Source organism: Culex pipiens, chromosome 2 (assembly GCF_016801865.2).
Source record: "Culex pipiens pallens isolate TS chromosome 2, TS_CPP_V2, whole genome shotgun sequence".
Lineage (NCBI taxonomy): Eukaryota > Metazoa > Arthropoda > Insecta > Diptera > Culicidae > Culex > Culex pipiens.
Window position 1 is genome coordinate 184373975 of NC_068938.1, and position 22483 is coordinate 184396457.

The following is a 22483-nucleotide window of genomic DNA, read 5'->3' on the forward strand; positions in this document are numbered from 1 at the left end:
TTCTTGAAAAAATCCATTTTTGCATAAGGGTTTAATAACAGTTTAAGTTTTTTTGAATTTTTGCTCCGCGTTTTTTTCGTTTCTTATTTCAATTATTATAGTTTTTGAGGTTTAATAATTTGATTGCCCGGGAGGTTCAGAATCGGATTTCGAGTGCTGAGCGACGGAATTTCAAATTGGAGGTCAAAGGGAAGTGTGATTCGTAAACTGGAAATTCAGTGGCAGTTATTTTGGGCAAGCAAAACCGATGTCAGGGACCTTCGAGGGTGAGCTTGCCCTAGCTAGAAGCAGAACATTTTGTAGCTGCTGGTGGAAATTTCGGTGCTGTCGGGAGCGATTGATGCTGAATGGTGGTCGAGATGTTCGAGTCAAAGATTTGGATTTGTCTCTATGTTTCGTCCTATCCCGGTGAGCTCTTTCCTTTTTGGATCTTCGTTTAATTTTCACAGAACGGAACGGACAAAAATATGGGAGTGGCCGTGACTGACTGGTAACGGTGTTCGCTTTGTAAGCGAATGGTCCTGGGTTCCATGCCCATCTACTCCCAACGAAAAAGTTTAAGACTTAAAAATACTTGAAATACGTAATATGAACTAAAAATCAAAGTCGCTCGAGGCGGGGTTCGATCCCCCGTTCTATGGATTGGTAAGCAAAAATGCTAACCACTGCGCCATCACGGCTTAGTGAGCTTTTACTGGAATTAGGAATACTGTTACTACCAACTAAATACGCGCTTGGTTTTTGTCCATTTGGCAAGGATCCGGAAGTTCTGAATAACGTTTGAATCCGATTGATGCAAACGTTCTTTAGGGCGGGGCTTGTCGGTCAAGCTGAGGTACCTCGCGCACGGCTAGCCTGCGTAGAAATGGGTCACCGAAGCTCGACAGAGCTAACACTTTCCAAATGCCTATGCGAGTTATTTGCATGTATAGAATGTAGATCTAAAAATACATGGAAACAACTCAATTTGTAAGAAGTGGCCGCGTGGCTCCGTTTGGTTGGTTGCACACACACACACACAGGGTTTAATAACAGTTTAAGTTATCATAACAAAATTTGTTATTGGTCTGATATTGGTTGGAATCCAAAACAACTTTGGAATAACATTTTTTGTTATGGGAGAATAACTCCAACTGTTATTGGGATGATCGGATTAGTTGTTAAAATAACAAAAAATAATAACAAAGATTTGTTCGAAGAATAACTAAAAATGTTATTTGTCTGTTATCACAATAACAATCCAATAACAAAAAAATCATAACGACGAATAACAAATCTTGTTAGGGGGAGAGGGGGTAATATGCACCCCCTAAGGGAAAACTGTGATTTCTCAACCATTACAGCATTACTGTGGAAGAATTTTGTTTGATGTTTTAAAACAACTATTATTCTTCGTCATCCATGTGAAAAAAGTCTTAAAAAACCTCAAAATTGTTCGAAAATATCAAATTTCTAAAAACATTTTTGATTCATTTAAAACAACCATGCGGGGCAATATGCACCGCAACATTGGGGCAAAATGCACTACAACAACGGGGCAAAATGCACCACAACATGGGGCAAAATGCACCGGGTAAAATCAGTTTTCACTAGTCACCACTAGATGACACCGCTGTTTTTACTAAGGAGCTTCATAGCGGTGCATTTTGCCCCGACCACGCTTTTTGCAGAAAATTTCATTAAAAATGCATTTTTTGATGTTTTTGGACTCATCTATCTACAGAATAATGAAGATTATGGCAAAAACTATTTACCTCAACACTTACAATATCAATAACTGCTTTTAATATTGTCCAAAAATCATAATGAAAGTGCAAAGAAAATTAGATGAAAACACAACATTTTAAAGTTTTGCAAATAACTTGAGCTGTTTTTATACTGCGATGCTCAAATTTTTCCAGCATGGTTTAGCAATGTAAAGCTTCCAATTTCTATGATTTTTCCCCGGAAAATTCTTCCAAATACCGAGAAAAGCAGGGGGTGCATTTTGCCCCGGGGGTGCATATTACCCCCTCTCCCCCTATAAATAACAGAAAATGTTATTGGCCTAGTATTTTGAAATATCAAAAAATATTATTCCCAAGTTATTTCCGTCTGCTCGGGATCAGCTAATGAAAATTCTACAAAATTATATCAATTTGAATTCTTGTTTTATGCAATCAATATTTTTGTCAAAAGGTTACTACAATTTGTATCTTGAACTGTTGCCAACTTTATCAATAACTTTCCTGTCGACAGTCAGGCCGTTGCAATGCAGAAAAATGCAATTAAGATTGTTTTAAGTTGTTCAGACTTCCATTTTCATCAAGATGTTCAGGTTTTTGAAAAAAAAATTTGCCTTCTGTTTAATTACTCAATAATTAACTAAAATTCAAACCTTTTCAGTTTGACTAGTCATTTCTTCTGAGTTGCTAAATAGTAGTTTATGCAACAAGTTGCAAAAGAATTTTTTTTCAGCACGAGTCATACATTTATCCAACGAGGTTCACCGAGTTGGATAAATATGACAAGTGCTGAAAAAATCAACTTTTGCAACGATTTCCATACAACATTTTTTGCAGTTCCGAAAAACAACCTTTGAGTGGAATTAGAAGTCAAATGTTCATGTATTTTATCTATTAACCGTTTAAAACAAAATAATGTTGAAAAGAATTACTTTTTGAAAGATCAACTTTTCAGCATCCATTTCAGTGCTGAAAAGTACAACTTTTCAGCATTTATTTTGAAAAGTCTTACTATTCGATTCTGGTGTTTTTGGTTCAGAAAAGTAGGCTTTTTCATCGTTCAAGCATGACAGGAAAAGTAAGTAGTTTCACGACGGAATTGCAAAACATTATTTTTTGCAATTCCGTCGTGAAACTACTTACTTTTCCTGTCAATTTGATTTTTTTTTTTATTTAAACGATTTATTGACAAAATACATGAAAATTCGACTTAAAATTTCAATCAATGGGTGTTTTTTGAAATTGCAAAAAATGTTGTATGGAACTCGTTGCAAAAAGAGGATTTTTTCAGCACTCGTCGTATTTATCCAACTCGGTGAACCTCGTTGAATAAATGTACGACTCGTGCTGAAAAAATCCTCTTTTTGCAACTTGTTGCATAAACTTCTATTTTCAAAAAGTCTTGTAACGTTTTTGTTACTTTTGCAACGATTCGCCACCAAAGTCAATTTTCTCATTTTCAGACACAATTCTCAATCAGGAACAAGTCTCTACATTCAGCGACACACAACTTTACTCAGAAAAACTTCCCGTTTTCAACAGTTTTCCATACCCTTCCCTCTCGTTCGCTGACTCCTTTTCACGATGGAGCAAGGCTTGGGGCGAGTAGCGGGTGGAAAAATATCGATACAATTTCCTTTACATTCTTGTACATTCTCTTTGATTGTGTTCTCGGGCCGGTTGCTTTCTTGGTTTTTCAATTTCTCCCCACTGCTGGGGAGGCCGCCCCGGTGTTTGTTATTGCACAATACAAGAACCGGTCTTCTAGATATTGACAACTTCGAGGTTTTGTACAACATACTTATACAAAAATGGAGGAAAGGGAAGCAAGCAGTGTGCCTGTGTGTGTGTGTATTTGCTTTTCGCCAATGTTATGACATGGATTTCACCGCCCCAAGGCAACCGGGGAAAAAGTGGTTCAATGTCGTTTATTTTATTTTTTTTCTGGTCTGGAAATAAACTTATTAAGAGATGAAAATGGCAACTTCACTGGGTAGTCGTCCTTGGAGAGAAGAGTGGGTACAGTCTTGGAGCCCAGACAAATCAATAGCAGTCGTTCAAGTGCGCAAACACAGGCACCGAAATGGACATTAGTTTGACTCACATGGGTGTGTGTGAGTGTGGGTGTGTGGGAGGGCGTGCGGCCGACGCAACCGGAAAATGAGCCAAGAAAAGAGCTTTATCATTCCAAACTGACACACACACAATACCAGAGAAGCGAGGACATGCCAGGAAGTGAACCCACAAACTGGCTACTGGCGTCTTGATGGTGCTTCCGTCGTCTGCTGTTGGTGAAGGAGTTTTTTCTTCGTCAGCTGAATATGTGGTCTTCGGAGGGGGTGGTTTATTTCTAATTTGACTTATTTATTTTGATTACGTTTAACACATTCAACAAAAAAACAAACAACTTTTTCATCTGAATAATTTTTAATTTGTAAACTTTCCATGAACCACCCTAGCTTCCACACAAGTCTGTGAAGAAACCCTCTGCGTATGGAATATTGATGACGTCTTTGAGGAATGATAACGTAATGGGATGAAATATCTTTCTGAAAGGTTTGGGGGGCCTCTCTGGAGATGAAGTTGTGGGGAGCCGGTCGATGCAATGATACTATCTTTAGCAAGAGACACACGGAATAAGTAGACGAATAAATACAGAAATGGAATGATACAGTCGAGGACTAGGTCTATTGCCGCCTTGGAAAGAAAGTGATTAGCATCTTGATGGGTTATATATTGCAAACAGAAGATGACAAATTACATCATCAATTCAGATTATGGGATTATTTGTATTGATTAACATCCATAAATAATCAAAATTGATTTCTTGGATGCTTTTCGTCAAATAATATCCAATATTAGGAATGGAGATAAGTTCCTGTTTGAATCCCACGGTGGGCACCCTAAAATTCTAAGTGTCAATATGGATATTTGGCGCCTTCAATTCGTGCTATACTCTCGCACACTGAGGAGCCCCGCACACTGAGGAGTGACGAAGTTCTTGTAGATAAAAGAAAGACTCTAGTAATTTGTACTAGCAATAGTGGCCGACAGCTATAATGTCAACTGAGGAATTCTCCACCATGCCCGAAAATAGATTTTGCATATATTTTTTTTATTTGGTTCAAACTTTGTGAGAGCCTTCCCTGTGACCAAAGAAATAATGTTGTGTCATTGGTTTACCAATAATAGTCTCCATTAGAGGTGGGCAAAACCGCTCTTTTTTAAGAGCTGCTCATTTTCATTCGCTCATTAAAAAGCATGGCTCTTTTGAACGGCTCTTTCTTTAAAAATTGATAAAATGGTTATTTTTAAGAATAGTGTGATTTTTAAAATTATTTCACATTGGACTTTTATAAATCATTTTCAAAAACAAAATCTAAAACCAAGAAGATGTCCTTGAAAACCATAGGTCTTCGCGGTCTCTATGGCAAGATTTCTACTCGAACCTAAACGTTCAAATAATTAAACGGCATCCAAACTTAAATTGTGTTTATGTTTGCCAAAATTGAACTAATGCTGACATTTTATTTGTTGATAATATTCTGCGAACTCTTTTCTACATTTTAATTTAATCAATAAAGTCTATAAACGCTAAAATTTAATCGGGCAAGAGCTAATATTTTGATTTTGGAAATATTTTTCAAGTTAAGTAATTTTAAATGCATAAATTTGTATTCGGGTAATACTTTAATGTACGATCAGTTGTACAATGAAAAGTTTTTTCATTTTGTTTAGAAAATAATTTACTCTTGGAATTTCAAAGAAAATCAGAAAACTGAAAATGAGTTTGAACACTTATAAGTGGTGTTTAACAGCAATGCTATTTCGGGATTTATTTTTAGAAGCAATTATATTTCATAACAAGTTTAAAAATTATTCCAACTCGGAACGGTTCTATCAAAACACCGTAGTTTAAAAAAGAACTGCGGTTCTTTTTTTTTGTGAGCCATGGTTCGTTCGCACTTTTTAGTGCACCGGGTCTTTGAGCAGCTCGCTCTTTTTTTGCCTCTTTTTTGCATGATGAGGACTATCCGGAAAAAATAAATTAACATATGTTTTACAGAAATTCAATTTACCAAAATTCGTATTTTTTTACTCTTGATTTTTTTTATATGGTTTAGGGGACAAAATCCCGGATTTTTTAAGCCATTCAGAATCAGGACCAAAGATTTGCCGACAAGTTACGAGTTTTTTTTATTTGATTTTTGAAAAAAAATCTTGTACTCAAAATTTATTTAACTCATTTTATTATGTGAAATCAAATTATTCAATCCAAAAGTGCTTTACCACTTTTTTGATTTAGTGCACTGTTATCAAAATACAGCCATTCAAAGTTAAATTTTGTCCGAAAAAATCTGATTTTTTCACTTTTTTAAATAGTGTCCATGATTGGCCATTCCTGAAAATATTTGAAAAAAAATTTAAAATTACCAATTTTTTTCCGTGTACCTATTTTTCTGAATTGTCCTAATCAATACCTACAGCTTTGCCAAAGACACCAAATCAATAAAAAAAACTCCAAAGTTACAGATTTTCGAATATGGAGTATTTGTATGACTGAACCAATGACACAATATGGCTTCTTTGGTGAAAGAGAAGGCCCCCACAAAGTTTGAGCCAAATAAAATACAAAAAAAATGTCGAAATCGGACGATTTCGTAGATAATTGCCCAGCCTAATTTCGTTTCGGTAAGTTCCATAATTGTCATGAACATCAGTAATTGTTGTAACAAAAAATAATCTCCCAAAAATCATATAAATCACACAATACATAGCCCAAATTGTGTTGAATAGTCATCTTTCGAAATGTATGTGAATCCGTCCAAGAAGTAAGATTTGACAATTTTTTGTTTATTTTCCTTTTTCAAAGCGGATCCAGTGAAATATGTAAAAAGAAGACATTTTGCATCATTAGTTCATCCATACATGTTCTATACAATTTTGGCAGCTGTTTAAATGTGTATTTTGAGAAAGGATTTATTGATCGATTTGGTGTCTTAGGCAAAGTTGTACGTATTGGACACTTTTTTAAAATCTCAGACTCGAGAAATATCGAGAAAAAATATTTCCGGAATTTTGAAATCAGCATAAACAAATAAAAAGGTAAAAAAAAGTTTTTGGGCGATTTAAAATGTTTGGGTTGATCTGCAAATTTCAAAAATATTTCTATTCGAGAGATCGGGAAATCTTTTGAACTTTTTTCCACGGTTTTGAAAAAAACATGATTCATCGAAAAATTGGCAACACTGCCAAATGAACTTTTAACTTGTGCTCTTGCTCATAAGATGGCATTGTTTGTTATCTAAAACAGTGATTCTCAACCTTTTTCGGTCCATTCCCTGTAGGCTAATTTGTAAGAACAGCTCTCATTTTGAACTTATTTAATTGGGAACAATGCACAAAAACAATAAATTAGGATTCAATATCTGTTTTAAACAAAAAATATATTCATCAGCAAATATATTCTAAACATATGAATATGTGGATGTGCTGTATTTATAAAAGCAAATTTAACGATGTTTGAACATGAAACATAAAAAATAGCTGCTGATTAGATGTTTTTTAACCTTTTTATGTATGTAAAAAATAAAAACTTACAAAAAATAGTTGAAAAGTTTTTTAAGAGCAGCCTAAGTTTGAAAGAAAGTACAAACACAGAACTCATAGAAATGATCGAAAATATTCACTGTTGAACAAAATAAAAAAAATCCAGAAAATTATTTAATAATTTTTTTTGATGTTTTCAAGAACTGCCCAATATAATTGTGATTAACATCAAACGCCTTTCCAAGATTTCCTCACCGGTTGAGAAACACTGATCTATAACATATCCAAATATATGATTTTTCAAAATAAACATTTTGTGCAATCCAATTTGCATGCAAAAAAAATTAACAATGATTCTGAATCTTCCTGAATCTTCTTATTAAAACTATGTATTAAATGTATTAAAACTAATGATAACGCACAATTCAGCCAAATAAATAAAATATAAAAAAATACTCATACTTGGACGAATTACTCAAGGAAGGGGTATGAAGTTTTAGGATATTTTCCAAGTAATGCACAGTGGTCGGAAACGCAAATTTAGCAGGAATAATTTATTTCCGCTTCAGGGATGCATTTTCGAGCTTCGGTGTCTAAGAAGCATTTGTTAGAAATGAAATTCTACATCTTTTGGTTAAAACGATATTAGGGTGGTCCAACAATTTCTAATATTTTCAAAAACTATCTTCGCTTCATTATATCGCTATCATTATAATGAAAGGATCCTCTTAAACAGGTAAAAGAAAACGTCAAAATAAAAAAAAAGTTAATTTAATTTGTATTGATAAATACAATCTCTGGAGCCCAAATATGTTCAAAAAGCTTATTTCTTCCTATGTACAAGAGGATTTTTCGCAAATTTTGTTCTCGAAAACTCAACCCTTAATTATTATATTTTAGATATTAGATATCTTGTCATTTTGTAATTTTTTGCTTATTTGTTAGATTGTTATCATAAAATAGAATCATTAGCTTTGAAGTGACAGAAAAACTGCTTTCAACATAGTCTGATACATCAATTCTTGCTAACGTATTTTGAGACTGAAATTTAGCGACACTAGTTAAATATGAGACTAAAGTTGACTCCAAAAGTACGTTTCTTTCAAAAAATTTCAAATGTCTTTTTTCGCATGTTCAAAAATAGAAGGGATCGTACCGCCCCTCAGTCATTAGATATCGAAAAATGGACATCGGATTCGTGATCTGAGATCAAAATTACCCCTTAGAACAAAGATTCACGCAAATCAATGAGAGGTTAGGGCAACTTTTTCCGATTGCGTGTGAATTGGTGGAGATTTGCCCAATTATGAGGCCAAAGCTGACAATTTTTTTTTTTCAAAATATGGCAACAAATTACTTGTACGTTTTCCATAAATTTTCATCGATTTAAGAATTGATCGATAATTCAATTCCAACTAAATTTTCTACAGACGGAATACCTCATAAGATTTTTCGTATGGTTTTATTATGCAAACTATTCCCACAAACCAGTTTCCTTCTCCGTCACTAAACATCGCATATTGCATAAATTTTCCACACGTTTTCCTCGTTCCTTTCATCAGCAGCTTAGCGAAACTAGCCCCTCACTCTCCCATCCATCAACGAAACGCAAATAATAATCCTCATTTTCCCTTGATCCAAGTGGAAAACCTCACCTTTTCCTCGTTTCTCGACGTCGTCGTTCAGCTCTCCTCTACTTAGTACTTTTGATAAATGACCACTACGTCGTCGTCTTCAGTAGCACTCCTCCTCACGCCACTCAAAAAAACTCGATCCTCAACACGAAAGCCGCGTGCCAATCGGTGCTAGACCGCAGAATTTTCCTTCCTTCGTTTGATCTCTCAGGTCAGGTGCTTCACCACTCCACTCGTAAGCCTCTGTTGACCTGGTCGAGGATTCTCGACGCGCTTTTTTTTTTTCGCTTTTCGCGACAATGATTGGAATAAATCTTCCCGTCGAGGACTTTTCACCTTCGCGCGCCAGAGAGAGAAAGTGAGCGGGTGGCCGGAGCGCGAGAGAGAGTGAGTGAGGGAAAACGGCCAAATTGCCACCTTTCTTTTTTTTTTCCTGTGCGACTTTTTCCTGCCACTTTTCCAACGTCGTTGCGTTTTCCTTGCGGCAGCTTTTCTCACTTCTTGGTGTCGATTTTTTTTCTCTGTTTCCCTCTCCTCCCCCTACTTTTTACTTTAATTAAATTAACCTCGTTTCCTTTCGCGCACAATTACTTCCGATTTTTCGCGATTTTCGCTAGACTTTTTTTCCCCCGTTTGCACAATCAAGCACACACTCACAAACGCTCGCGAAAAACGTGTGCCCCCTGCACGCGACTTGGAGGAAAATTCAAGGGAGCGGTCCTTGACACTTTTCACCCGAAGGCTGCCTCAAGTCGCGGAATCCACTACACACAGCCAGTGCCAGGTGTAACTGGCCCTTTTTCACGGTGGAATCCATTTTCCGAGGCTGCGATCACATCTTTTTTGCCACACTTTTCCACGCTGGAATGCCACACTTAAACGCCTTAAATTCGTGCCAAAAATCCGCTCAAAAGGGCTGGGAAAAGTTTTCCTTTTTTATTGGGGAAAATCCAATTTTCCGCCGAGCTTCACCAGGAGCCTGGGTGTCTTTCCGCTTGAACCATTCACCTCAAACTGTGAGCGAACATTTGCATGATGGCTGACGAAGGATAAGGCTTTTCCAGCTCGGGGAGGGAAAATTCTCTCGGAGCGGAACTCTCTCTCTCTCTCGAAAGAGAGAGAAAGAAGAGTAAACTTGCGGGAGAGCTGTCAAAACGTGTCTTTGGGAAAAACGCCAGCTTTTACGAGTTTGTTATTGTTTTTGGATGGTGTTTTGCTCTCCGAGGGGGGAGGAAAACCATGACATAGAAGGGGCGGGAGGGGAGTGGAGGAGTTTTGAAGGATCGAGTTGACGGGAGGGCTTTTTGAAGGTTCTGAGCAAGAGTGCCAACGTTAGGAAAATGGAAAAAAGCGAAGGATTTTCCAGAGAGGGGAAGTTTTCCGACGAGGGGCTGTTCAGGATGGCGTTGGAAATTTGTATTGCTAGTTGCAACATTTAATAAATTGTGATAAACATTGAATAATTATTTTATGTTAATGGTTTTTGAAATTCTTCTTTCAGATATTTTCTGGATATGCTGGATATGTATCATACAGTCATGCCTCGGTTTAGCACCGCATATGGGGGATGCAAAACCGAGGCGTGCATAACCGAGGCACAGAGCTTATGGGTTTTTGGCTATATGGGAGACATTGGCTTTAATCGTACAAAAAATCATGCAAACATAAAAAAATTACTTAATCCACCTTTAGGTGGTTCGTGCCTTCCTCACAGTCATAAAGTGACTTAAGACTTATTTTTATCAAAATATCAGAGATCAGGCCTCAAAAAAGTGTATTGAAAACACTTAAGTACTTATAACTTTTGATAGGGTTGCCAGATCTTCAATCTTTTGGGCTCGTTGAAAAGGTCTTTTGATTGCCTATCCAACGATGTGTCGCATAATAGATCCGGACAACTTTTTCATCAAAATATTTGAGATCCGGCCTCAAAAAAGTGTATAAATAACACTTAAGTGCTCATAACTTTTGATGGGGTTGTCAGATCTTTAATCTTTTGGACGCGTTGGAAATGTCTTTCATATACCTTTCTAACAATAACGTCATGATTCGAAATCCGAACACTTAGTAGCATATCATTTTTGTTATAGCTGGCAAAAAATCATGAAATAAGTTGAAAATGTAGAAACATCATCGGGATGTAGTATAAACAGTCAGTTTCAAGAAAATGCATGCAAAATATGTATTTTCTAACAATTTTTCATCAGAATTTGAAAATTAAAATGACTTGTTGTGCTTCAAATCCCGGACACTGATAAAAGCTGATTCGAAATCCGGACACTTTTGCTTCGAATTCCGGACACTCGATTTTATTTATGTATCGCACAAATTTGGACTGAAATGTTAGTGAATGGCATTCTTTAGGTCTCAAATAAGCTGTTAACAACAAACAAAAAGTTTATATTACAAATTTGCTAAAATTTAAGGAAATCGAAACCATAAATTTCTGCTTTGCCTTCCCGGTGCTTCGAACGCCTATGAAATATTTCAAGTGAAATGTTTCGCATTTTTGGTAAACTTATAATTTTATTGTATTCAATTGTTTTGGCACTAACTACAGCGTTCAAACAAACTTTAAATGAAAGTTGATGTTGGAATTCATCAAATAACATAGTTTTGACATTCATAATGCGAACTTATACCCAAATAATTGATAAAACAAGATGAAGTGTCCGGGTTTCGAAGCGTCCGGGAATTCGAATCATGACGTTATATAGCATGACGGGGTTTCTTACATAAACCACCCTTTTTACAATCTTCCGAAGTTTAGCTAAAACCGTTTTTTTAGCATAACTTTTGAAGTACTTTTCTAAACTTCATAATATTAACTAGGGTCTTGTGGGACCCCAAGACGGATCGAATGAGACCAAAACAGTCTAAATCGGTTCAGCCAGTCCGGAGACAATCGAGTGCATATTTTTTGATGCACGGACTCACATCCAGACACACGCACAGACATTTGTTCAGAATTTGATTCTGAGTCAATAGGTATACGTGAAGGTGGGTCTAGGAGGTCCAATAAAGAAGTTCATTTTTCGAGTGATTTTATAGCCTTTCCTCATTGAGGCGAGGAAGGCAAAAATTACAGTGTTTTGGAATCGGGATGATGACAGCTATCCATTAAAATTATTATTTCATGAAAGTTTTTACAAAAATAAGTATTTTTCCTGCATTTCGAAAATGCATTTTTTTTCTCAAAAAAAAAACAAAAATATATTATTATTGCAATATGGGTACCAAATGATCAGGTTTTTTTCATACATTTTGGATGTAATAACAACATTTTTTGAAAATACTCCAAATTTCCACAAAACTACGTCTTTAAAAAAAAATACCCCAAATTTTATTTTTTACAATATGGGTATCAAACGATCGGGATTTTTTCATACATTTCGAATGTAATAACAACAATTTCTGAAAATACTCAAAATTTTCACAAATCTACGTTTTTTCGAATAAAATACTCAAAATTTCCGTTTTTACAATGTGGGTATCAAACGATCGGGATTTTTTCAAACATTTCGAATGTAATAACAACAATTTCTGAAAATACTCAAAATTTTCACAAAACTACGTATTTTTGAAAAAAAAAAATACTCAAAATTTCCGTTTTTACAATGTGGGTGTCAAACGATCGGGATTTTGTCATATATTTTGAGTGTAATAACAATATTTTTTGAAAATACTCAAAATTTTCACAAAACTACGTATTTTCGAAAAAATACTCAAAATTTCCGTTTTTACAATGTGGGTATCAAACGATCGGGATTTATTCATACATTTCGAAAGTTATAAAAAAAAATAAAATATTCAAAATTTTCACAAAACTACGTATTTTTGAAAAAAATGATTTGATTTTCTGATACCCATATTGTAAAAACTGAAATTTTGAAAAGTTTTACAAAAATACAATTTTTTGTGAAAATTTTGAGTATTTTCAAAAAATATTGTTATTACATTCGAAATGTATGAAAAAATCCCGTTTGTTTGATACTAACAGTGTAAAAACCGAAATTTTGAAAAGTTTTTCAAAAATACGTAGTTTTGTGGAAATTGTAAGAATTTTCATAACATGTTGTTATTGCATTCGAAATGTATGAAAATATCCCGATCGTTTGATACCCACATTGTAAAAACGGAAATTTTGATTATTTTTTCGGAAATACGTAGTTTTATGAATTTTTTTAGTATATTCAGAAATTGTTGTTATTTCATTCGAAATGTTTGAAAAAATCCCGATCGTTTGATACCCACATTGTAAAAACGGAAATTTTGAGTATTTTATTTGAAAAAACGTAGTTTTGTGAAAATTTGGAGTAATTTCAAAAAATGTTTCTTTAGAGAAAAAAAAAATGCATTTTCGTAATACAGGAAAAATACGTATTTTTGTGAAAATTTTCATGGAATAATAATTTTAATGGATAGCTGACATCATCCCGATTCCAAAACACTATAATTTTTTGATGTTTGCATAATTTTTCGTACGATTAAAGCCAATGTCTCCCATATAGCCAAAAACCCATAAGCTCTGTGCTTCAGTTAAGCACTAGGTCGTGCTTAACCGAGGCAGCTGAACGGTGCAAAACCGGGGCAGTGCAAAACCGAGGCGTGCAAAACCGAGGCATGACTGTATATTGATTTCAAATGCTCATGAAATTTCTTCCACTTCTTGTAATTGTTTCAAAAAGCAGGAAGAAACATTACAAATGTCATTGTTTGCAATCTAAATAATTTACAACATCTGATTTACAAAACGAATCGAGAAAGAACAATATTTGACATTGTGGAAATTCCTAATTTTATTTAAAAAAAAATTGTAATTTTACTGTATTACGTGTTTCAAACATACAAAAAATGAGAAAAATGGAATTCCAGAAATTTGTGCAGAATCAACTACAAATTAATTTCAAATTTAAATTCGAGATCTCTGACCTCACTAGAGATGAATTTGAAAGACTGATTGCCTATTCCATGATTCGTTATCCAAAGATTAAATTTTCGGTAGTAACATTTTTCCATGGCCTTCGGAAGATTCAGTCTGAACTGAATTATTAGAACAAAAATAAAAAAAAAATATTTTTAAGATGCGACATACAATTTGCAATCGAAAGAGTCTTAACATTTATTTTAATAAATTGCATCGTCTTAAGTTTAAAGATATCTTAAGATTTTTTAAGAGATGGAAAATAACCTTCTGCAGTATTGATCACTTTTCAATAGTTATGCATACAAACATTTTGATCTAAATTTTAATGTTGATATTTCTGGCTTAAGCCGATGAAAACATTTTCCAAAGTTTATGTTTTTGATTGAAAACAAATGGACCGGTATAAAATGACTTTCAAAAAACCTTTTTCATTCAAATCTGGCAAGCAGTGTTGTAATATCAAATTATCAGCTCTCAACAACTACAATTATCAATGCTGAATACTCATGCCAAAAATTACAATGTTTTGAAAAAGTCCCAGAAATTGGTCCAAATTTAAAAATTGACATTCTTTACCTAAATCCGTAAAAAATATTTTTCAATGTGAAAACAAATGGACCAGTGCAAAATGAACTTACAGAAATGATTCAAATCTGGAAAATATAGCTTGTAATATAAATATTTATATTTTTTTCGCTTTTTTTTGAAAGTACAAGCCGAAACGGCAAAAACTAAAAAAAACGATGTTATTAAAATTATGTTATTCGTTGGGCTGAAGAGTCAAGAAGAAGAAAGTTTAAATTTGGTAATCGCTGAGAAAGCCTGATAATTATTCACTTTGAATATATTTTTTTGAATTTTTTGAAAATATAAACTGGGGTTTTCGACGCGCCGTGCTTTTTTGGTTATGTTATGTAAAATGTTACTTAACCATTTTTTAACATTTTGTGTTAAATTTTCCGAGGAATCCGATAAAAATTATGTTCAGACATAAGCTCTTTTGTCCCGAGACCCTCAAAACAGAATTTAAAGTTTACAAAGGACCTTTTCAAATATAAGGTGAAACTTTAAACTAATAGCTAACTAAATAATTTTAAACTAACTAACTACCTTTTCGTTTGCGCCCAAAACACCTAAAATTGGTTAAAATTACGCGAAGTTATGATTTTTTGAAAAATGTGCCACTTTATAACTCGAGAACTTTATTTAAAAAAAACACACACACACATTCACTCACACAAATTATTTGTTCTTTTTGAGAGCATTGACTTTGACATGTACTATCAATCAATAAATTCCAAATGTGTATTAACTTTCGCTATAAGGTCAAAGTTTTATAATACATTTTTGTCCGTCTATTACAAAAAGGTTTTTTTTCTTAGACAGCTATAGATTCAAATAAACCTTTAAAGAAAATATTTTTTTTAAACATGAACATTCCTTTTCAATTGCAAATATTGATGATTTTTTTGTTTTGTTAGTTCTCATGTGAGTTATTCAGACATTTAACACTTAAAACACTGAAAAAGTCCATATTTTAGCACGCTCAAATCCTACTCCAAATCCTGCACCTTGATCTTCCTCAACCGCCGTCGAAACCCAATCAAACGTCCCATCTCCACCATGCGTCTCCTTCTGATGACCGCATCCAGCGTTTCCACCATAATCACCTTGCGCCGATTCAGGGCCATCCTCTTCCGGTTTCTCCGAGACGTCTCGATCTGTCCCATCTCGTCCCGATAGTGGCACAGCACGTACGGACGCAGCGTGCAAAAGTAAAGCAATTCTACCAGACTGAGCAAACTTACGCCCATGAACAGTCCCAGGAGTCCTCCACAGTTGGCCACAAAATCCGTCAAACCGTACATTTCGTTCCGTGTGATCGAGATGTACTGCGAGTCCTTGAAGTACAGCGAGAAGCGCACCTTGTGAACGCTACGAGATGTTTTTAATTAATTTAAGATTTTATTTTAATTTGACTAATACCTACTCTCTGTAAGAACCATTTCTCCCGGCAGCTCGCCGATGTGGCCTCCACAGCAGCGGACCCTGGGTCAGCATGACGTCGTACCTTAGCACGGTACATCCGGGCAGACAGCTGCACCTGGTCTGAAAGGTGAATGCTGTCCTTTTAATGGTGCTGTTCAGTGCCGTTGAAAGTGTCCTCTCGGCATCAACCACGCAAGGTAGGCTGCTGGCGTTACAGATTTTGGTCTCCGACACGATCCGTGGCATGCTGAACCGGACACATCCACACCTGGCCAGGGTGAAATTGGAGAGGCACTCCAGCTCGCAGTTGTCTTGGGAGTAGATCCGGAAGTACCGGAGGGGTCGTTCGTGCTCAAAGTAACAGTTTCTTCGAGAAGGTTCGTAGTCTTTTAGCTTCCAGCTCGTTCCGACAAACTGTGGTTTGACCAGAGCGGTCACTTCTTGGTCCAGCGGAACTCGGATGAACCTCTTGGACATCAGCGGGTACTCGGTTGGAGTGTGGATCTGAACCTTGAAGCCCTGTATCGGACCTTTGCACAAGTAGTCGAAGTTTCTGACGTCCAACACTAGGTCTACCGTCAATCCATTGCTCATTCCGGTTCCTGGAGCACGTAACGGTTCCACTACCGAAAAGGTATCTTCTAGGTATCCCTTCTCCGGACTCCACATCATCCGATCACTGACTTGCACTTCCGGATGTACTCCGGGTCGGAACAGGTCCCAGGCAAAGTTGAACGTGTAACAGATGCCGTCTTCGGTGAGGATTTCTTTGAAATACTCCCAGTAGTAGACCTGACTGTTTTGAATGGTAAACGTTTCGAACATTGAACTTATCGACAGGGACATCCACCGTAAGGTTTCAAGACAGTTCCGATCCACAGTGTGATTGTACTGTCGTAACTGAGATACCGTCTTGCTAAGTTGATGCTGGTTGCAGATGTGCAGAGCGGAGAAGAAGGATTCGCGGCTTGGAAAAAAAAGTGTAAAGTTATTCTAACTATTCAATCTTTGAAAAAAGCAAGATTCAGCAACCTCCATCAAACTCACCGTTTTTCATCCGGCACATACCCGTCAGGATCACGTTCAAACTTTAAAAACTCCTCCGTGTAGTTCATGATCGCCATCTGAAACTTGGTCTCCGGACAGATCGTCACCGCCGGGTACGGAAAGCTCCAAATGGGCTTGGTCTTCTCGTCAAAACTTATAATCACAGGATTCTGATCCCACCGGCGATACGCATCCCGGATAAGCCAACTACATCCGGTGAGTGACAGCCCAAACACCAACACCCAAAGAAGCTTTTCGAACAGTGTCCGCTGGCTGGAGGTGATGTAGCCAACGCCGTGAATCGAAGTCATCGCTCCAAACTCCAAAGTTAGCAGCTTCAGCGTACGGAACAGATATGTTAACTTGGACTTCATTGTGCGGAACTAACTAAAGGAAGCTTCGAAAGTTGGTTCATCAACGACTAGTCGATTAAGACTACTATTCAATAAGCTAAAGTCAGGTGCATTATGTAGATTAGTTTGAGCCTAATCAACACCTAATCGATAGAACTTTATGACATAGTTATCGTTAGTCAACCTTGAAACCTTGAACTTCATAAGGCTCTTTAGTCTGCACCTGCAACATTGGCCATAAATAAAAAATCGCACTTTTCAGTTGCACTTGTTGAAAGTAACCAACCAGATAGTGCTTATCAGAACACTGTAGTGATGGTTCCTGCACGAGCATTGAATTTTATTTATTTTTCTCCACAGAAACATTAGCCATATCGCGATATTAAAGTACGTGCTAAACCGTGTTATCGCGAGTACTTTGATATAAGCGAAGGAATTGCACGAGGAGACAATTTAATTTACGATTAATATCACTGCTTATGACAAATGAGACACACTTTGACATAGTTTTGATGAACAATTACGCAAAAGTCATGATGGTGATGGCAATTTTTATAAATATTTTTCTTTAAAAAATTTTTTCCTTATTAACCAAATTATCATTTTCTCAGCTTAATGGGTTTGGAGCACATCTGAATTTTATTTAAAAAGATCAAATAAACAAAGAGAAATCCATAACTTATAGGACCTTTTCAAAAACTCTTACAAATATCCCGAAATTATAAAAGAAAAAAATAGATGGAGTCTTGTGATTCTTCAGTCAGGTTTACGCCGGTTTAAGTGCGGTTTAAGTGAAAAATCTAGAGATAAATACCTACAACCAACAACCGTGACTGGTGTATCTCTTCTGATTATCAGTTATGTTTCATTGCAAACCGGATATTGGTTTATTTTACTGTGAATCGAAACAATGCCTTCTATGTAGCATAATCGAAATTCCGATCCTTCACATCTTAATTTAAAGACTAATTTGTCAATCGGCATAATATTAATCAATTAATTTTGATGATTTTCTTTACTGAAATTGTCGATTTGTGTACTTGATTGAAAATATGTATTTAATTTTTTTTCAAAAAATTCACAGTAATGAAACACGCTAAATCAACTCCACAGCTTTTATTACATTCAAGAACACACATTTTTCACCTAACTAAGCTTTGTATGAGCAACTGAAACACATTTGATTAAATTATGACACATCCATGACATGTAAAAGCATCACAACACTCTAAAACGACGCATTGTGATCAAACCTAAAAGATCAAGTCAATTTTGAATATCGTCGTAATCATGCTATCTTGTCCCACGACGAATTTGGGTCAAATTAAGTTAAGAACTCCATTTTGAGGCAGCTTTTGTCTCATCTTTTAACATTCACAGATCAGCAAAGTTTAATTTGATCCTGCGATATTCAACAAACTCCGTGCAATGTTGACACATTTCATACGAAAGTAGTTCCGACCTGATCTTGTAATCTTGACACACCCGGCAACTAATCTAAGGGCATTTTAGTCGAGAGTGTTTTGTCACACGTCCATGCCCGACTACTTTACACAGTTTAAATTGTACCTCGGGACTGCGGCAACCACATTCAACCAAATTTCGCATCAATGCGAGAGAACTGTCAGCTAAACGAAACTGATTTGTTATTGTTTACATTGCGTGCTCTAAGTTTTGTTTATTCAAGGTCAAACATGAAAACGCGGTTTTCTCGGAACAAGTGCTGGTGCAAAAAAAAACACGATCACGTCAATATGTGTTTTTTACGTTGCTATGGTAACGATGGACTGTTGTTTTTTCAAGAATACAAACAGACCTGATTCTGTTTTTGTTTTACTCTGCAGCTGTCAAATTTTCCAGGCCTTCTAGATAATCGACAAACTGATCAATTCACTAAAACTGCAATACACTTGGCATGAAAAGACCCATTTGTAATGATTCAAATGCTTAAACCTTACTCTGTTTCTTGATCTTCCTCAACCGCCTACGAAACCCAATCTGATGTCTCACCGCCACTATGCGTCTTCTTCGGATACCCGCGTCGAGCGTTTCCACCATGATTACCTTCTGCCGAGTGACCCTCTTTCGATTTCTCTGAAACCCCTTGATCTGTCCCTTTTCGTCTCGATAGTGACACAACACGTACGGACGAAGCGTACAAAAGTAAATTAGTTCTACCAGACTGAGCAGACTTACGCCCATAAACAGTCCCAGGAGTCCCCCGCAATTGGCCACAAAATCCGTCAAACCGTACATTTCGTTCCGCGTGATCGAGATGTACTGCGAGTCCTTGAAATACAGTGAGAAGCGCACCTTGTGAATACTACAAAGAAAGCAATTCTGTAAACTCGTTTAGGGTTCTATAACAAACAAGTTACTTTTTAGACGAATTGCTTCCTTCAGCGGCCAGTTGATAGGGTCTCCACAGCAGTCGTCCCTGGGTTAGGATGGCGTCGTACTTTAACACGGTACATCCGGGCAGACAGTTGCACCGCGTCTGGAACACCGTGTCGGAAAATGCCGTCCGTCCTTCACTAGCATTCAACGCGGTCGAAATGGTCTTCTCGGCGTTGACCGCACACGGCAGACTGCTGGCGTTGCAAACCCGAGTCTTCGCTCCTATCCGGGGCATGCTGAACTTGACGCAACCGCACAGCGACAGCGTATAGTTGGAGAGGCACTCCAGTTCGCAGTTGTCCTGGGAGTAGATCCGGAAGTACCGCAGGGGTCGTTCATGCTCAAAGTAGCAGTTTCTCCGGGCAGGTTCGTAGTCGTGTAACTTCCAGCTGGTTCCGACGAACTGTGGTTTGATCAGGGCTACCACTTCCTCGTCCAGCGGTACTCTTATAAACCGCTTCGACATTACTGGATATTCGGTTGGAGTGTTGACCTGAACTTTGAATCCTTGGATTGGACCCTTGCACAGGTAATCAAAATTAGAAACTTCCAATTGAAGATCAACTGACAGGCCATTGTTCAAACCAGTACCGGGAGCTCTCAGCGGTCCACCATCCGGAGGAGTAATTTCACGGTATCCTTTTTCGGGACTCCAAATCATGTCCTTAGAAAGAGCATCATTTGGTGTGGCAACTTTCGGAAAAACACCCTCCCGGAACAAATCACCGGCAAAGTTGAAGGTGTAGCAGATTCCATCCTCGGTGAGCATTTCTTTGAAATATTCCGAATAGTTTACTTGGACGTTCTGAAGCGTAACCGATTCAAAGATGGATTCCTTGGGCAGCGAAATGTTCTGTAAAGTTTGCTGGCAGTTTGTCTCTACCGAGCCATTATATTGTCTCAACAAGTTGGCTATTTTGATAAGTTGATTCTGATTGCAGATGTGCAGGGCGGAGAAGAAAGATTCACGGCTTGAAGAAATATCATAGAGAATTCTCGATTAGGTGATAAAAACTACTTCTATACAAAATGAGTGATCTGAAACAACTCACCACTCCAAATCGGGTTTATACCCGCTAGGATCACGTTCAAACTTTAAAAACTCCTCCGTGTAGTTCATGATCGCCATCTGGAACTTGGTCTCCGGGCAGATCGTCACCGCCGGGTACGGAAAGCTCCAAATGGGCTTGGTCTTCTCGTCAAAACTTATAATCACCGGATTCTGGTCCCACCTGCGATACGCATCCCGAATAAGCCAACTACATCCGGTGAGCGATAGCCCAAACACCAACACCCAAAGAAACTTCTCGAACAGCGTCCGCTGGCTGGAGGTGATGTAGCCAACGCCGTGAATCGAAGTCATCGCTCCAAATTCCAAAGTTAGCAGCTTCAGCGTACGGAACAGATATGTTAGCTTGGACTCCATTCTTAAGGAGGTTCTGCTAAGAATGACTCCCGGAAGATAGCTCGTCAACGACTGCTGTCCAATACGTTTAAGCCCTATGCATTATGCAGTCTACTTTTAACCTAATCAACCTCTAATTGATGAAGCTTGATGACCAAGTTATGGCTAGGCAACCTTGAAACCTTGAACTTCTCGCAGCCTTAAGGTTGCATCTGCAACATAGGTCATAAATTGTAAAAAAAAGCAATTTGCAAATGCATTTGCTTAAAGTAACCAACCCGATAGTGCTTATCAACGGGGTTTGCACTGACACGAGCATCGATGTTAACTTCATTCGAAACATTAGTCATATCGCGATATTAAAGTACGTGCCAAAGCGTGCTATCGCAAGTTCTTTGAAATAAGCGTGGGGATTGCAATAGGAAACAATTTAATTTACGGTTAATACCAGCACCACTTGTGTGCAAAAAATAGGGTGTGATGAGATTTCATTCAAAAGTCGCGGTGGTGATTGTTGATAAGTCAAGTATTTGGATCCGGGTTGGTTCACCAGACAGCGAATATTGTCAGATGGTAGATAAGGGGGGGTGAGAAATAGTCATCAATTGTAAAATTGACCTATTTTTAAGTATTTTGTCATCGCTAGGATTAAATGGTTAAAAGATTCAAAGATTCAAAGATTCAAAGATTCGAAGATTCGAAGATTCAAAGATTCAAAAATTCAAAGATTCAAAGATTCAAAGATTCAAAGATTCAAAGATTCAAAGATTCAAAGATTCAAAGATTCAAAGATTCAAAGATTCAAAGATTCAAAGATTCAAAGATTCAAAGATTCAAAGATTCAAAGATTCAAAGATTCAAAGATTCAAAGATTCAAAGATTCAAAGATTCAAAGATTCAAAGATTCAAAGATTCAAAGATTCAAAGATTCAAAGATTCAAAGATTCAAAGATTCAAAGATTCAAAGATTCAAAGATTCAAAGATTCAAAGATTCAAAGATTCAAAGATTCAAAGATTCAAAGATTCAAAGATTCAAAGATTCAAAGATTCAAAGATTCAAAGATTCAAAGATTCAAAGATTCAAAGATTCAAAGATTCAAAGATTCAAAGATTCAAAGATTCAAAGATTCAAAGATTCAAAGATTCAAAGATTCAAAGATTCAAAGATTCAAAGATTCAAAGATTCAAAGATTCAAAGATTCAAAGATTCAAAGATTCAAAGATTCAAAGATTCAAAGATTCAAAGATTCAAAGATTCAAAGATTCAAAGATTCAAAGATTCAAAGATTCAAAGATTCAAAGATTCAAAGATTCAAAGATTCAAAGATTCAAAGATTCAAAGATTCAAAGATTCAAAGATTCAAAGATTCAAAGATTCAAAGATTCAAAGATTCAAAGATTCGAAAATTCAAACATCCCATTAAATCAATAACAAATCAAACACTTCCTTATAAAC

General features: G+C 36.6%; 3 protein-coding genes across 13 annotated transcripts in view; all 3 read right to left on the reverse strand.

The window, feature by feature from the left end:
* Nucleotides 1-9746, reverse strand: part of LOC120415418 (whirlin) — a 242413-nt gene extending 232667 nt beyond the window's left edge. For all 11 annotated transcript variants that reach the window (XM_052709136.1, XM_052709135.1, XM_052709134.1 and 8 more), the window contains exon 1: nt 8930-9746. The gene's annotated coding sequence lies outside the window, so the exon portion shown is untranslated. The remainder of the gene's footprint in view (nt 1-8929) is intronic.
* A 5325-nt stretch (nt 9747-15071) lies between these two features.
* On the reverse strand, nt 15072-17878 carry LOC120415345 (pickpocket protein 28-like). The gene is made up of 3 exons (XM_039576834.2): nt 16872-17878; nt 15826-16791; nt 15072-15770 (listed from the first exon to the last, which is right to left on the reverse strand). The coding sequence occupies exons 1-3, from the start codon at nt 17243-17245 to the stop codon at nt 15389-15391; spliced, it is 1722 nt and encodes a 573-aa protein (XP_039432768.1). The 5' UTR covers nt 17246-17878; the 3' UTR covers nt 15072-15388.
* Nucleotides 17879-19022: 1144 nt separating this feature from the next.
* On the reverse strand, nt 19023-21683 carry LOC120415346 (pickpocket protein 28-like). Its single transcript, XM_039576835.2, has 3 exons — nt 20674-21683; nt 19603-20592; nt 19023-19547 (listed from the first exon to the last, which is right to left on the reverse strand). Exons 1-3 carry the CDS (start codon nt 21045-21047, stop codon nt 19172-19174), a joined length of 1740 nt encoding a protein of 579 aa, XP_039432769.1. The 5' UTR covers nt 21048-21683; the 3' UTR covers nt 19023-19171.
* Between the last annotated feature and the right edge of the window lie 800 nt (nt 21684-22483).